General features: G+C 37.6%; 1 protein-coding gene across 8 annotated transcripts in view; it reads left to right on the forward strand.

Moving 5' to 3' along the window:
• Positions 1-16,835, forward strand: part of ralgapa1 (Ral GTPase activating protein catalytic subunit alpha 1) — a 142,795-nt gene that overhangs the window by 24,111 nt on the left and 101,849 nt on the right. For 7 of the 8 annotated variants that reach the window (XM_062041663.1, XM_062041659.1, XM_062041661.1 and 4 more), the window contains exons 4-14: positions 763-820; positions 963-1,006; positions 4,380-4,557; positions 4,822-4,937; positions 7,572-7,710; positions 7,788-7,996; positions 9,894-10,217; positions 10,345-10,509; positions 10,841-10,912; positions 11,021-11,169; positions 11,274-11,397. In XM_062041663.1, coding sequence (XP_061897647.1) covers positions 763-820; positions 963-1,006; positions 4,380-4,557; positions 4,822-4,937; positions 7,572-7,710; positions 7,788-7,996; positions 9,894-10,217; positions 10,345-10,509; positions 10,841-10,912; positions 11,021-11,169; positions 11,274-11,397 — 1,578 coding nt within the window. The remainder of the gene's footprint in view (positions 1-762; positions 821-962; positions 1,007-4,379; positions 4,558-4,821; positions 4,938-7,571; positions 7,711-7,787; positions 7,997-9,893; positions 10,218-10,344; positions 10,510-10,840; positions 10,913-11,020; positions 11,170-11,273; positions 11,398-16,835) is intronic. The other variant, XM_062041660.1, reaches the window with a different exon arrangement.

Raw genomic sequence — 16,835 nt, forward strand, 5'->3', positions numbered from 1 at the left:
CACTCAACATCATGCACCTCGGCTCTGTAGTCACCGCCGCACAGCGACATTCAGATGAAAGAATGGTACCGGTACTTTTCAAAGGCATTATACCAACGATTTCAATCAATTAGTATCACGGTACTTTATTAGTACCGGTATACCGTACAACCCTAATATGTGCAGTATATACGTATATATATGTGTATACTGTATATATTGTTGTTGTTATATATGTGTGAGTGTGTGTGTGTATATATGTATACGCGTGTGTGTGTGTGTATATATATGTATATATATACACGCACACATACACACACACACAGACACACATACTGTGCATTCGGAAAGTATTCATAGCGCTTCACTTTTTCCACATTTTGTTACGTTACATTCTTATTCCAAAATGGAATAAATTAATTTTTGTCCACAAAATTATATACACAATACCCCATAATGACAATGTGAAAAGGTTTAAATTTAGATTTTGCAAATGTATTTAAAATAAAAATCACATGTACATACCGGTAAGTATTCACAGCCTTTGCTCAATACTTTGTTGATGCACCTTTGGCCGAAATTACAGCCTCAAGTCTTTTTGAATACAATGCCACAAATTTGGCACACCTATCTTTGGGTCGTTTCAGGCATTCCTTTTTGGCCCATTTTTGTTTTTGCAGCACCTCTCAAACTCCTTCAGGTTGGATGAGAAGCGTTGGTTTTCATTCAGGATGATTGCTGCATTTTTTTTTTAAATCTCCATTTTTTCTGATTTTGCTTCAGAAAATCCTGCAGCTCCTACCAGAGAGAATCCAGAGCCGATGGCAGTTCCACAGCATTGGTAACACGCACAAATCCATATGCATACCTTTTAAAACATGTTTCGTCTGGCCCAATACTTTTTGTTTTTGTTTTGTCACCTATTAAGGAATGCATTTCTTGATGTATTTTTATTTTTCATCAAACGCATCATTCTCTTTTAGGGCTGATCTTGAAAAAGCTGTTGCATACCGGGAACTCTTTGAAGGTGTGTCTTCTTTGATTCAAAGCCAGATTGTTTAGACCCCTCACATTTCTGCATTGATTTTTATTACAGTATATTATATATTGTCAAGTGACAATACTAACAGAGTAAAACATGGATATACTTTGGAGTAGTCAGTTTACAGCTTGTACAGCATTATAGATTCACTTTCCACTGAAAACTACTCAACGTCAGCACAAAGTCATGATATAAATACATGGTGTCTTCTCCAAGATGAGGGTGAGTCAATAACGTGCTAAATGGCCGACTGAATGATCGTGTGAGTGTGTTTTATTTAATGTGAACAATTTCATTGGTCCACTGTGACCCGTTTGGCAATTTCATTGGTCTGATGTGACAAACCTAATTTTTTGGCAATATTTGAAGCTTGTGAACCTGAAAAAAATCCATAAATTAGCCGCAGCATTGCATAAAGCGCAGGGATCAAAGCGTGGAAAACAATTACGATATGTCTCCTGCAGCCTGGGCTTGATTGAGAACCTCGAGTGGAGGAGCGCAAGGTGCAGCTCTGGTGAATTCCATTCAATTCAAGAGGATTATGGCTAGATAGCGCAAAATATTCAATCTTGGGGCACAATTTAGATTTGTGTGTACAATTAATAAATCAATCAATCAAAGTTTATTTAAAAATCCCTTAATCACAAATGCCTCAAAAGGCTGCACAAACCACGACATCCTCGGCTGATCCCACATCAGAGCAAGAAAAAACTCAACCTAATGGGCACAGGGAGAAACCTTGGAAGGGACCGCAGTTGAGGGGACGCCCCCTGGGTGACTGGTGCAATGGATGCAGAGTGGATACGGTTAATAACGTGAGAGTCCAGCCCATAGTGGGGCCAGCAGGGGATCCTCTTGTACGTAGATACAGTGGGGCAAAAAGTATTTAGTCAGCCACCAATTGTGCAAGTTCTCCCACTTAAAATGATGACAGAGGTCTGTAATTTTCATCATAGGTACACTTCAACTGTGAGAGACAGAATGTGAAAAAAAAATCCAGGAATTCACATTGTAGGATTTTTAAATAATTTATTTGTAAATTATGGTGGAAAATAAGTATTTGGTCAATAACAAAAATTCAACTCAATACTTTGTAATATAACCTTTGTTGGCAATAACAGAGGTCAAACGATTACTATAGGTCTTTACCAGGTTTGCACACACAGTAGCTGGTATTTTGGCCCATTCCTCCATGCAGATCTTCTCGAGAGCAGTGATGTTTTGGGGCTGTCGCCGAGCAACACGGACTTTCAACTCCCTCCACAGATTTTCTATGGGGTTGAGGTCTGGAGACTGGCTAGGCCACTCCAGGACTTTCAAATGCTTCTTACAGAGCCACTCCTTCGTTGCCCGGGCGGTGTGTTTGGGATCATTGTCATGCTGGAAGACCCAGCCATGTTTCATCTTCAAAGCTCTCACTGATGGAAGGAGGTTTTGGCTCAAAATCTCACGATACATGGCCCCATTCATTCTTTCCTTAACACGGATCAGTCGTCCTGTCCCTTTAGCAGAAAAACAGCCCCAAAGCATGATGTTTCCACCCCCATGCTTCACAGTAGGTATGGTGTTCTTGGGATGCAACTCAGTATTCTTCTTCCTCCAAACACGACGAGTTGAGTTTATACCAAAAAGTTCTATTTTGGTTTCATCTGACCACATGACATTCTCCCAATCCTTTGCTGTATCATCCATGTGCTCTCTGGCAAACTTCAGACGGGCCTGGACATGCACTGGCTTAAGCAAGGGGACACGTCTGGCCCTGCAGGATTTGATTCCCTGTCGGCGTAGTGTGTTACTGATGGTAACCTTTGTTACTTTGGTCCCAGCTCTCTGCAGGTTATTCACCAGGTCCCCCCGTGTGGTTCTGGGATTTTTGCTCACCGTTCTCATGGTCATTTTACCCCACGGGCCATAGTGGAGTTTGGAGTCTGACTGTTTGAGGCTGTGGACAGGTGTCTTTTATACAGATAACTAGTTCAAACAGGTGCCATTAATACAGGTAACGAGTGGAGGACAGAAGAGCTTCTTAAAGAAGAAGTTACAGGTCTGTGAGAGCCAGAGATCTTCCTTGTTTGAAGTGACCAAATACTTATTTTCCACCATAATTTACAAATAAATTCTTTAAAATTCCTACAATGTGAATTCCTGGATTTTTTTTTCACATTCTGTCTCTCACATTTGAAGTGTACCTATGATGAAAATTACAGACCTCTGTCATCATTTTAAATGGGAGAACTTGCACAACCGGTGGCTGACTAAATACTTTTTTGCCCCACTGTAAGTCAGCAGCGCAGAGACGTCACCAATTGATACACAGAGGAGTGGTCCATCCCGGGTCCCGACTTGGAACAGCTAGCGCATCCCTCGTGGAAACTGATCCGGGGCCACCTTATAACCTTTCTACAGTGGAGAGGGGAGCAGAGCAGAAAAGAGAGACGGCAGATCAACTGGTCTAAAAAGGGGTCTATTTAAAGGCTAAAGTATATAAATGAGTTTTAAGATGTGACTTAAATGCTTCTACTGAGGTAGCATCTCTAACTGTTACCGGTAGGGAATTCCAGAGTACTAGAGCCTGAATAGAAAAAGCTCTATAGCCCGCAGACATTTTTTGGGCTCTGGGAATCACTAATAAGCCGGAGTTCTTAGAACGCAGATTTCTGGCCGGGACATGTGGTACAATACAATCAGCAAGATAGAACTAAAAACAGCTGATTAGAAATTTTAAACATTCTCTTTGCAATGTCATACAATCTATTTGGTTAAAATACCCTAGTGCAAAATCTGAAAACAGTCGTCCCTCGTTTATTGCTGTTAATTGGTTCCAAACATGACCGCGATAAATAAATCTTTGCGAAGTATGAATCATTAATTATCAATCAAATATTTTTATAGAGGATAAAAAAAACAGTTGACAACTTTCTAAATACGTTTTTCAATATTATGAGAGCCCTTTAGACTTGAAATAACACACTTTAGTCACCTTTACACTCTTTCAATCCAAGAAAGTAGCTGCCTGAAGCTGAGCCAATAAGTGGCCACGATACAAAACAGCGTGCTCTGAGGGGGTTGCTTTCCTCTAGTGGCCAATACTACTATAGTATTGATATTTTGAGTTTATTTAACAATGTTTTGCTTGAAAATTGTTGACTATGCTTTAAAAAAATCCTGCAATGTGGTAAAGCAGCAATATTTGTAACGCGATGTGGCGAGGTAAGACTATACGTGAAATCCTCTCCCTGTTCAGGTGTCTTTAAATAATACATTTTTGCTGAGATGTGAGGGGTTTATTTCCATTAGTGAGATATATTACACATGCTATTTATATGCTATTTAACATATTCCACACTACCTCATACAGATCCGCCGTGAAGGAGTGCGCTTGTTCCTTCTGTGGATGCAGGCATTACAGAGTCATGCACAGCGTGAGCAACTCTGTATGTTTGCCTGTCTAATTCCTGGCTTCCCAGCTCCACTCTGCCACGGGTCTCCACACACTTTGGATACTCTGATCAACCCACCACTGAGTTTAACAGAGAGTGAGTAGAAAAGTGCTTCTATACTTGTTACTCTTGAACAGACTTTTTACCTCTAAAAATGTGCCGATGAGCCTGCTTGCCAAACACAGCCATTTTAAGCATACAGCAGCACCATGTAAAATGTGTAAGAAGCTGGTTATAAACTCCTACTTTTGAAATAGAATTATCCAAATAAATTATTTTTTTGATACCTCTGGATGTATTGATAAGCCACGTCTTTGCGTCAGTTTAATATTAACGCAGTATCTTTTTTCCACTCTGCAGCTCAGGTGACCCCAGAAGAGATCACTCCTTTGGTTTCTCCCCAGTCAGGGGACAAGAACCAGGAGGACCTTACTGCTTACTTCCTTGAAGCCCTTTTGAAATACATGGTAAACCAGGTATAATCATGATTTATTACTAACAGTACTAACACAGTATATGAACACACACCATGTGATAAAAAATGTGTTATCAACTTAAAGTACCAGTAGAGTGGAAAAACAAATTGACTTTATATGCTTAATTTTGTTTCATTGTATCCATTAAACCATATTCAATTGTATTTACAATCTGCAAAGTATGTGAAAATACCATCTAAACATCACAAAATGCCACAAATTCAGTCAGCCATTTTGAATATTCTGCTCCGAACATTTCCGTAGCGTCACTGAAGTAACACTTCTGCACTCTGACTACAGTATCAGATCAGTCATATTGGAAATATGCAAACATTAGAGGGATATGTGCTGTCTACTATTCACAATCCCTATGTAAGACATGAACACATATGTTTTTCATTATGCATTCTAAGTCGTGAATAAATAGTCTGTGAATGGAGGCCCTCTATTCCGCCCACAAAACCCTCCAAATACCCATCCAAAACCTGCCAACAAAACTCTTTATACATATTGTGACCTTATTACTAACTAAATATTAGCAATGTTGTTATTATAAGCGCTAAAGCAGACAAACTATTTTTAGTGGCGGATTGATAGCACACAGCTAATTAACCCTATGTTGCTTTACTGTGAGCTGGGAGCGATGTTGTGCTGCTCCCACATCATTGCGTCTCAGCTCGTCAAAGGTATTCTAGATTATAAATCATGCCTCTCATCTGGATATTACGAGGATTTAGCCATAAATGTTCATCTGTGACATTCAATTCATACCCTTAGATGGAGACAAACACACAAAACCGAAGACAGTGTCTGCAGGGAGACTTTTCCTTGTTAATCCTTTGTGTGCATCATGATTCATTCTTCTTATAAATGGGAAGATATGTACATCCTATCAGTTGTTATCGAAGTAAGAGCAGACATTGTACAGTAAGCCAGTGTTTTTCAACCTTTTTTGAGCAAGGCACATTTTTTTCATTGAAAAAATCCTGAGGTCGAAGTAAGAGCAGACATTGTACAGTAAGCCAGTGTTTTTCAACCTTTTTTGAGCAAGGCACATTTTTTTCATTGAAAAAATCCTGAGGAACACCACAAGCAGAAATCATTAAAAAACGAAACTCAGTAGCTGATATTGACAATACAAAGTCGTTCTCGCAATTCTTGGATATGAATTTAAACCATAACCAAGCATGCATCACTATAGCTCTTGTCTCAAAGTACCGGTAGGTGTACTGTCACGACCTGTCACATCAGGCCGTGACTTATTTTGAGTTTTTTGGTGTTTTCCTGTGTGTAGTGTTTTAGTCCTTGTCTTGCGCTCCTATTTTTTTTTTTCTTCTGTTTTGTTGGTAATTTCCTGTTGCAGTTTCATGTCTTCCTTGAGCGCTATTCTCCACACCTGCTTTGTTTTCGCAATCCAGACTATTTAAGTTGTGCGGACGCTTTCCTTCTTTGTGGGGACATTGTTGATTGTCATCTCATGCACGGATGTACTTTGTGGACGCCGTCTCTGCTCCACACACTGTAAGTCTTTGCTGTCGTCCAGCATTTTGTGTTTTGTTTACTTTGCAGTCAGTTCAGTTTTAGTTTTGTTTTGCTTAGCCATGCCTAAGCTTCAATGCCTTTTCTTAGCGGCACTCGCCTTTTGTTTATTTTTGGTTCAAGCATAATATACCTTATTACCTGCACGCTGCTTCCCGCTGTCGTCTGCATATTGTGATCATGACACGACGTGTTCCCGACATCTACAAAGCAATTAGCTACTTGCTGCCACCTACTGATATGGAAGAGTATAACATGGTTACTCTGCCGAGCTCTAGACAGTACAGACACTCAACAACGGCACATTATTTACGGATTATAATTACTTGTGTGCAAAAATATTTTTAACCCAATTAGGTGAAATTACATAATCTCCCTCTGCACACCAGACTGTATTTCACGGCACAATAGTGTGCCACGGCACAGTGGTTGAAAAACACTGCAGTAAGCTATCATTTTATTAGAGTATATTTCTTGTTTAGCAATTAGCAATACTGCTACGTGATGCTTAGTGTTTCACTAAAGCTGCATCTTTTTAGCAGCGCTTCTAAAAAATGTAGCTCATTCTCTCTATATTCAGGATCAACAATATAAGTTTTTGGATCATAATTTATCCCAAATTAATCGTTGTTGGCTCTCACAAAGTCTGCTTGATTTGCATTGTTATTGATGATGAAGGGATCTGCGGTTCCTACCTCTACGTCACATGATGACGTGACTGGCTAGCTCATTAACTCTCAAAATGGCTCGGGAATCACTGTGAGATTGATACTATTTTGATCATATCTATTTACTCGCAAACTTCGTAAGTCTTTTGGTATCATACATCAGATATATATGATAATAGCTTCAATATGGAGGCAACTTGTTTTTCTACTCTACTGGTACTTTAAAGACTAATATTGTATCTACTATATGACTACTAACCTTTTATACCAATTCCATCCCTAACTAACTCTCTGTTCTTACATTTCTTCTATAATGCTCTCACTCTCACTTTGTCAAAGGAAACAAAGAAGCTGTTCTCCGCTTGGCCCGATTTGTGTGTGTGTGTGGACAAAACAAGCTTATTTTGTCTTTGCCTCTTCCTATCAGGCCAAGTCCCTCGAGTGGCGTTGTAAAGAGAATCATGAACGTGGCTTCAGCTTCCTCTTTGGTAACTTCAGGAAGTTTTACCTTCCTCACATATTTCCTAACTTTGCAATGGAAACCAGCCTATACAATCCCATACTAGGTCAGTACATTTAAGGAATGCCATTAAGGAGTGTAATCTGTACAGTTTATTATGAACCCATATTTTTCTCTTTTTAGAAGTTCCCCCTATGCGTCCCAAGCCGTATTACAGTGTGGTGCGTAGGGAGAATGATGTTGGCGAAGTGCTCTACTGCACCAAGGACAGTTTCCTTCAGGCCCGAGTCATCTTCATCCGCTGGCTGGTTTCCTTTTGGCTGGAGCCACGACCCAACACACAAACACAGATTCCGGGAACAGAGGGCGAGAACGTCCCCAAGAACATACAGGTAACACCCATGTAGAAATGATACCTGTACATGAAGAGAAAGTAACTATGATCTGTAAACAATACTGGAAATATTCTATGAAGGGCGAAATGGAACAACATTAAATAAATAAATATTTAAAAAAAATAATTACTTAAATGTGTCATTAATTAATATAATGTCAAATTATATTTACTTGTATAATCATGTAATTATTGATTTAATTATTTCACAATTTCATTATTATTGATTTGATTATTTTATGATATAATAATTTCTTTAGAAAATGGATGGATGGAATTAATGACACATTTGAGTAATTATTTAAAGATTTAAGTATTTATGTAATTTGTCCCATTTGACCTTTGTCAGCGCTTCATGAATTGATTTCATTTGTCAAACTCCACTATAAAAGCCAATGGGCGGAGGTAATGCAAAATTACATAAATACGTAAATCTTTGAATAATTACTTAAATAGGTGATTAATTAATTAAATAAATCACTATATCATAAAATAATGAAATCAATAATAATGAAATCATGAAATAATCGATATGGGACAAAATTAAACAAATAAATAAACCTTTAAATAATTACTGAAGTATATAATTTAACGATAGACGCTCTGAAACCCTCCCCCTTTTTTCAAGAACATTTTGGATACTGTATATGTTCGTGGACACAGAGGGGAGTGACCTCCAGTCTTATAGACAAAACATGCACCCATGGACCATTACTACACACACACACACACACACATACACACTACGCCTTCACCGCTTAACCCCTCGCGGTATGATTGTGTACGGAGCAGTGCCCTGATGGCAGCAGCCCACATTAAATTTTGAAATAATGATAGCAATAATTAGTTAAATCGTGAAATAAATAAATCCTGAAATAATTATTTAACTCATGAAATAATTAATTAAATCAGGAAATAATTAAATAATGGAATAAGTAATGAAATAATTAAAACAATGATTACCGGTAATTAAAAGATTAAACAAAGTAATTTAATCATTGACACATTTAATAACACTTAGGTATTTAAGTTTAGTCATTTTAAAGATGTATTTATTTAATTCGGTCCCATTTGATCCTCCATGATATTCAAATGTTTTTACTTTTTAAAATGTAAAAATTTGACGAACTATGTAAAAAAATATAAATATAACATAAATGGCACAATTGCTCATGCGTGAGCAACCCACCGACTATTATTGCTATTTGTATTATTGCTATTATTGCTAGGGGACGGCGTGGCGAAGTTGGTAGAGTGGCTGTGCCAGCTTTCGGAGTGTTGCTGGTTACTGGGGTTCAATTCCCACCTTCTACCTTCCTAGTCACGTCCGTTGTGTCCTTGGGCAAGACACTTCACCCTTTGCCTCTGATGGGTGCTGGTTAGCGCCTTGCATGGCAGCTCCCGCCATCAGTGTGTGAATGTGTGTGTGAATGGGTGAATGTGGAAATACTGTCAAAGCGCTTTGAGTACCTTGAAGGTAGAAAAGCGCTATACAAGTATAACCCATTTATCATTTATTTATTTACCTTTTACTTTGTATGATAAAATAACCTGAAAAAATAATAAATAATTTACAAAGTCAAAGCCCATGTTATGCTTGCGCAGGAACCGGCACATGCATTGCTGCGTAACTTAGACATGTTTCATTATTAATGGGATGTTTATTTAAACTTTAAATTTTAAAAAGATAAATGATGATACTTTTTCATCAAAATAGGACACCAAGTCAGGAAAGTTGCAGCAATGCAGTGTTGGTGATAGTGTACATATGTTTGATGTCAGTGCAGACCAGTAATGGACAGGGAAGGGAAGGGGACTTGTGAAACAGTTTAACTGCACTCTTAAGTCTGTTTTTTAAATATTTTTCACTCTAAAAAACAACTTTTCATGTACAGAGAGCAGCAGCTGGACTCGCTGCTCGCTCTGCTGCTAGCTCTGATGATGGCAGCGGGGCTGGTTTGCGGTCTGACAACCACCTGGAAGGAAGCGGGGGCTCATCTGGACATGGAGGAGGCAGCATGGCTATCGGTGGAGGTATCGGCCCTGTGGGGGAATCTGAACAGTGCCACTCCAACACATCTACACTTACAGAGCGGGAGCCGAGCTCCTCTTCTTTATGCTCCATGGACGAAGAACAGCTGACAGACATGGAGGTGGTGAGAAGAGTCCTCACCTGCTCCAGAACCAGCATCAACTTCATCACTGAGATCTTCAGACAGGTAAAGAAGCAGATGTAATCATCAATTTAGGATGTTTTAATACCTTTGTTTGGGGATAGTTTATTCATCCACTTATTATTCTATGAAATACTACATGTTGACACTTATGTCTCCCTCACCACTGCAGGCATTTCTCCTTCCCATGTGTGAAGCTGCTGCCATGCGAAAAGTGGTCCGAGTCTACCAAGAGTGGATCTGCATGGAGGACAAGCCGGTGTTTATGAAAGAGCCAGAAGAGGGCTCATATCCCATAGCAACAGCCATGGACACAGGCTCAGACAAAGATGAGGAGGTGACAAATCACATTAAATCCTTAAATAAATATGCTTCACACACCTTATATGTTATATATACTTTAAATTCCTTTTAGCACCTTCTTTTTAATTTTCAAATTAAGTCAATCTTTTTATACTCCCTGACTGAAAATTCCTGCATAAAAAACAGTTTTATTTACTGTATATAGTTTATGAGCTGTTTAAATGCTACATGTTTACTGTGCAGAGTGTTCTGTGTCACAGGTAGGTAACACCAAACGCCCAAATGACAAAAATTAGTGTTGGTTGTATGATACTAAATACCTGTATTAATCTTTTAACTTAACATATGTTGTTTTGTCTCCTAAGGGAATGAATACGATGATTGATAACGAGTTGCTGGAGTACAGTGTTCATGCTGGAGTTCAAACTACACTACAGGTATAGATTTCAATATTGATCTCAAGTTTGACGAGTGCCCCGTTAAACTGTTATAGAGGAGGAGTTGTTACATTCATTTAATGTCACATTTGTTTCCCTTCTCTTCAGGTATTTATTACTCACTCTTCTAATGTTTTCTTACTGGAGCCGGCCAACGACATCAGGTTCCTATTAGAGGAGCATGTTGACATGTGCAAGCGAGTCTTGAACATCTACCGCAGCCTTGTCATGCATGAGACCATGGACCAAAAGACATGGTAACAACAAAAACTGGACCTATTAGGTCTTCACGAATAGCAAATTTAGTTGAAAATGAAATGTACCTACTTGCATTTTGGGTTACAAATATTTGACTTTGTAGGGAGCAGATCCTACTTGTTTTGCTGAGGGTGACAGAGTCAGTGATGAAGAGACCTCCATCTATTATGCCCCATGGCAAGAAGAGGAACACACTGTCAGAGAGGCTGGCTGGACCAATTTTTCAGGTACTGATAGTGTTCACATGAGCTGGAGACTAGAATAATAGCAAAAATGACTCCAAAGCAAAAGTGCTTTAAACATTGGTTCTTCCTAATATCCGGTAGGCCAGTGGAATAGTTAGTGGAACCTCGATTAACATACTTTTGGTTAACTATTGGTTCTTGAACATTCATCAATAGAAAAGTTTGTATATTGAAGAAATTTCTCCATAGGAAACAATGTAAACATGAATAATGGGTCACAGCCTCCATATTTTAGTATAGGTTTGTACACTTTGAACACAATATAAAGCAGTACTGTATATCAAACAAACATAACAAGGAGGTGATGAATCAACTTTTTATTTAAATGCAGGGAAGATTAATGATGAATCAACTGCTATTGTTGGAGTCTTTGAATGTTTATCTGTAGAAATTGAAGTAAAATAAATAAATGTTAGTTGTGTTTATGGAACGCCTGGATCGTGTTTAACCACATTCAATCAAAAACTGATTATTTGTTTAGTAAGTCAAACAAGCTCCATATTGTGTGTGGTGATTTAGGGACAAGCAATATAAAATTGATGGATGGATGGATTTTAATATTAATCTTCCAAACTCCCTGGACAGTACAAAAACAACTGATTTTATTACAGGATTGTACAGCAATATTTGAGTTCCTCTCATTACAAAACCAACCAGAATAACAACAGACTTGGCCACATTGATAGATAACATTTTCACCAATCAGCTACAGAATCAAATAACAGCAGGACTACTACTCATCGACATAAGTGATTATCTACCTGTATTTAACATTTTTTAACAATTTCAACAAAAGGAACTCACTATAGATTTGTCTGACACCGAACACCAGAGGCCATGGCAACATTCAAATCTGAGTTATATTTTCAGGACTGAGGGGAGGTTTATACCTCCTTGGACCCAGATGGTGAAAATGAAACCTTCCTTAACATTTACTTAAAACTGTATGACAAGCACTGTCCAATTAGAAAACTTTACATCAAGGATAGCACTGGTAAGGAGAAATCATGGATCACAAGGGGAATACTGAAGTCCTGCAAAAATAAAAATTATCTATAGAGAAAAAATTCATCACAAAACCAAACAAACCAAACACAAATATTAAACATTTAAAAATAAATAATACAAATGATTAAATACAGCAAAAGAACACATTTTTGTAACCTATTAGAACACAATAAAAACAGCATCCAAGGTACTTGGACAGTTTTAAATGGAAAAAACATAAAAAATAAGGAACATCCAAACTATTTCATTGAAAATAACCAAACTATAAATGACACTAAGGGAATAACTGATTCATTTAACACCTTCTTAGTGAATGTTGGACCCAATTTAGCAAATTGAATTGTACAATCAGAAAACTGTCAAATTTAATGGACAAATAATTCAAAACAACTTGGAATAATTTTTCATTTCTCCTGTTCATTAAAATGAAATCACAGACATTAATTGAAAAACAAAAAGGTCAACAGACTGCTGTGATACAGACATCTCTCTGGTCAAAGAAATTGTTGATTACTGTACGTAGTTGTTCCCTTTCCCTGTCAATGCAATATTTTTTTATAAAGATGTTTTTCCAATGACAATGAAAACGGCAAGTTATTACCATCTTCAAAAATGGATATGAGCATCAGTTTACTAAAAATAGGCCTACTTTACTCCCACAGTTTTTAAAACATTCTACAAAAATTATTTGTATCAAGATCAGTTTTATTGATAAGCATCACTTGCTAAGTGAACAACAATACAGTTTTCGATCAAACAGGTCGACTTCTATAACATTGATGGAATTAGATGAGGAGGTAACTACTGCAATCAATAAGGAGCTCACTGTTGTTCATGACTTCATTACTTTTAAACAAAATGAAGAGGTATGCTGTTGAGGTATTGCTCATGATTGGTTGAAAAGTTATCTTTGTGGCAGAGAACAGTGTGTGCATATGAACAATGTAGATTCAGATAAAAATATAACACATGGAGTTCCCAACTAGGACCAAAATTGTTTATGTTGTATATTAATGATGTCTGTAAAATCTTAAAGAAACTAAACTGTATTCTCTTTGCTGATGATACAATTCTGTACTGTTCTGGGCAAGACCTTGGCCAGCTCCTGGAGATCGAAGAGAGTGAACTTTCAATTATAAAGCAATGGTTTAACGCTAATAAACTATCAATCAATTTAAATAAAACAAAATATATAACTTTTGAAAATAAGAAAATTAACACCCCGTGTCACATAACAATTGATGATATAGAAATAAAAAGGGTGTATTCCACTAAATTTTGGGGAATCTATATAGATGACAAACTAAATTGGAAATTGCACATGAATATACCTAAAACAAAAATGGCAAAAATTATTGCTTTGTTATAAAAAATTAAACACTGTATGAATCAACATGCTTTTAACATGGTATATCATTCTTTCATACTTCCATATCTCAATTATTGTGTTGAAATAATTATACATTAAATATCAACTACATTTTCTTACTTCATAAGAAAGCTATTAACATTGGAAATTATGCAGATTATTATGCTTATACAAATGCTTTTTTCATTAAATTAAAAACATTCAAAACTACATGATGTTGTTGACCTTGATGCTGCTATTGTGACAAATAAAGCTCATAACTGCATGCTGCCTCAGTATCTCCAGTAGAGGTTCAAACCCAAGGAGAGTCCATACGACCTCAGAGGTTCATTTGTCTTTCAGATAGCAAACATGAGAACTACGCTGAACAAAAATATAAACGCAACACTTCTGTTTTTGCTCCCATTTTCCATGAGTTGAACTCAAATATCTAAAACTTTTACTATATACACAAAATACCTATTCGTCCCAAATATTGTTCTAAAATCTGTCTAAATCAGTGTTAGTGAGCATTTCTTCTTTGCCAAGATAATCCATCCTACCTCACAGGTGTGGCATGTCAAGATGCTGATTAAACAGCATGATTATTGCACAGGTGTGCCTTAGGCTGCCCACAATAAAAGGCCCTTCTGAAATGTGCAATTTTATCGCACAGCACAATGCCACATATGTCACAAGTTTGGAGGGCGCGTGCAGTTGGCATGCTGACTGCAGGAATGTCCACCAGGGCTATTGACCGTGAATTGAATGTCCATTTCTTTACCATAAGCTGTCTCCAAAGGCGTTTTAAAGAATTTGGCAGTACATCCAACCTGCCTCACAACTGCAGCCCATATGTAACACCAGCCCAGGACCTCCACGCCACCAAATACTAACTGCTTTTCTGACCCTCCCAGACTCCCAATAAAGCTAAGCTGCACATTTCAGAGTGGCTTTTTATTGTGGGCTGTGAAATATACTTGAGAGGAATTGGTCTTTTGTGTATATAGTAAAAGTTTTCGATCTTTTGAGTTCAACTCATGAAAAATGGGAGCAAAAACAAGTGTTTTGTTTATAGTTTTGTACAGTATACTTTAAAAAGTAGATTTGTTTCTGTCAAGGGGGTTCATCTGTGGAACAGCCTGGATGATGCCTTAAAATGTTCCAGTTCAATTAACACATTTGGAAAAAAAAAACTTAAAACCAATGTATAAATATATCGCTCTATAATAAACACCAGTAGTTAATACTACAATCAATGATAAAAACAAAAACTAAATGGGGTACATACTGTTAATATTAATGGAAATATAAGTGTTTGCATATAGTGTATTATTGGTTCAAATGTTAACCAACATGTATGAGTGTACATGGATAGTCCTGTTTTTGACGTGTTTTTTCGTTATGCTACTTCGTCAAACTATAATTCAGTTGCTGATTAGATCTGACATCACACAACATCATCGTCTACTTCAGGGTCAAATATAGAGTCGGATATTAATGTTCAGTGCGGCATAGAAACAATCATGTTTTCCTCCATAAATTTTTTGCTTGTTTGGCTTTGCTTCATCCGTTACTGAGCGATGGAGACTCTAATGAGCATCACAGTCTTTTAGACCCTCATAAACGCACAAACTGAACCTGACTTTTCTAGATTCTGTTCTAATTGTATTTTACCTACTGAATAACTGATTTCCCCTTATTTTACACACATTTTTAGTCTATATGGCTGGTTGTTATCTAGCTGTTCTCATCCAGCATGTCAACCTTGGGTTAGGCATATTCAATCAGCACCTTCATCAATGCTGTGAAAAAGAAGTGGCTCGGTTGGGACAGTAACCTCAGCGTTCCTGGTTCAATCGCTCGCTTCATCCATCCTTCGTCCATTATTTAGGCACGTCCGTTGCGTCCTTGGACAAGACACTTCACCCTCGCTCCTGATGGGTTGTGGTTAGGGCCTTGCATGGCAGCTCCTGCCATCAGTGTGTGAATGTGTGTGTGAATGGGTGAATGTGGAAATAGTGTCAAAGCGCTTTGAGTACCTTGAAGGTAGAAATGCACTATACAAGTATAACCCATTTACCATTTTATTGTTATTCTATTGTCAGGAAATGTTCAACCTAACCCTGGTCCAGATCTTAAGTGCTTGAGTACCCCTTGTGATTTTAAAGCTAGATCTGGGCTTGGCATTATTCACTTAAATGTTAGAAGTTTACTTACCAAACTGGATCTAGTGAGAATCTGGGCTAAATCTACTGAAACTGACATACTTGTCTTGTCTGAACTGGCTTAAGAAATCCATCACTAATAAAGATATTGCAATGTGGGGGCTATAATGTTTTTCGCTGTGGCCGTCCTAGAAAAGGTGGCGGAATTGCAATGTATGTAAAACATACATTTTATGCTGCTCATTTATTGTCTGTATCCAACAATAAACAATTTGAATTACTTGCACTTAAAGTGGAACTCCTTAAGAACAATTTTATCACTATTGTTGGTTGTTACAGACCCCCCCTCAGCAAGCAGTGAGGCCCTACTGTCACTGACCAATCAGCTTTCAACCCTAAAGTTAAATTATTGGGGATCTGAACTGGGACTGATTGTCGTCTGTCTCTGATGGTTTTAAATCAATTTGTAACTCTTTTAATCTTACACAGGTATATAGCAACCCCAACCCGTCCAAATCTTAAATGCCCAGAGGAATCTTCTCTTTTCGATTTTTTTTAAACAAATGCTCCTCATAAATATTCTGATATTGGTATTTTTGCAAATGATTTGAGTGACCACTGTGTTATCGCCACTGTTAGTCAAGCTAAGCTACTAAAACTGAGGCCAGAAATTATTTTGAAACCTGATTTTAAGCATTTTTGTGAGCAAGCTTTTTATCATGATTCATGGCTCTTTGATTGGTCCAATATCACTCTTTTTAGTGATGTTGAGTTGGCTTGGAAATATTTTCACAATGCATTTATCAATATTATAAACAGACATGCTTCTCTACGTAAATTCAGTGTGAAAGGTAGAAATATGCCTTGGTTCTTTCCTGAACTGTCCAGTCTACTAA

The sequence above is a fragment of the Entelurus aequoreus genome, linkage group LG03 (genome assembly GCF_033978785.1).
Source record: "Entelurus aequoreus isolate RoL-2023_Sb linkage group LG03, RoL_Eaeq_v1.1, whole genome shotgun sequence".
In the NCBI taxonomy this organism is placed as follows: Eukaryota; Metazoa; Chordata; class Actinopteri; order Syngnathiformes; family Syngnathidae; genus Entelurus; species Entelurus aequoreus.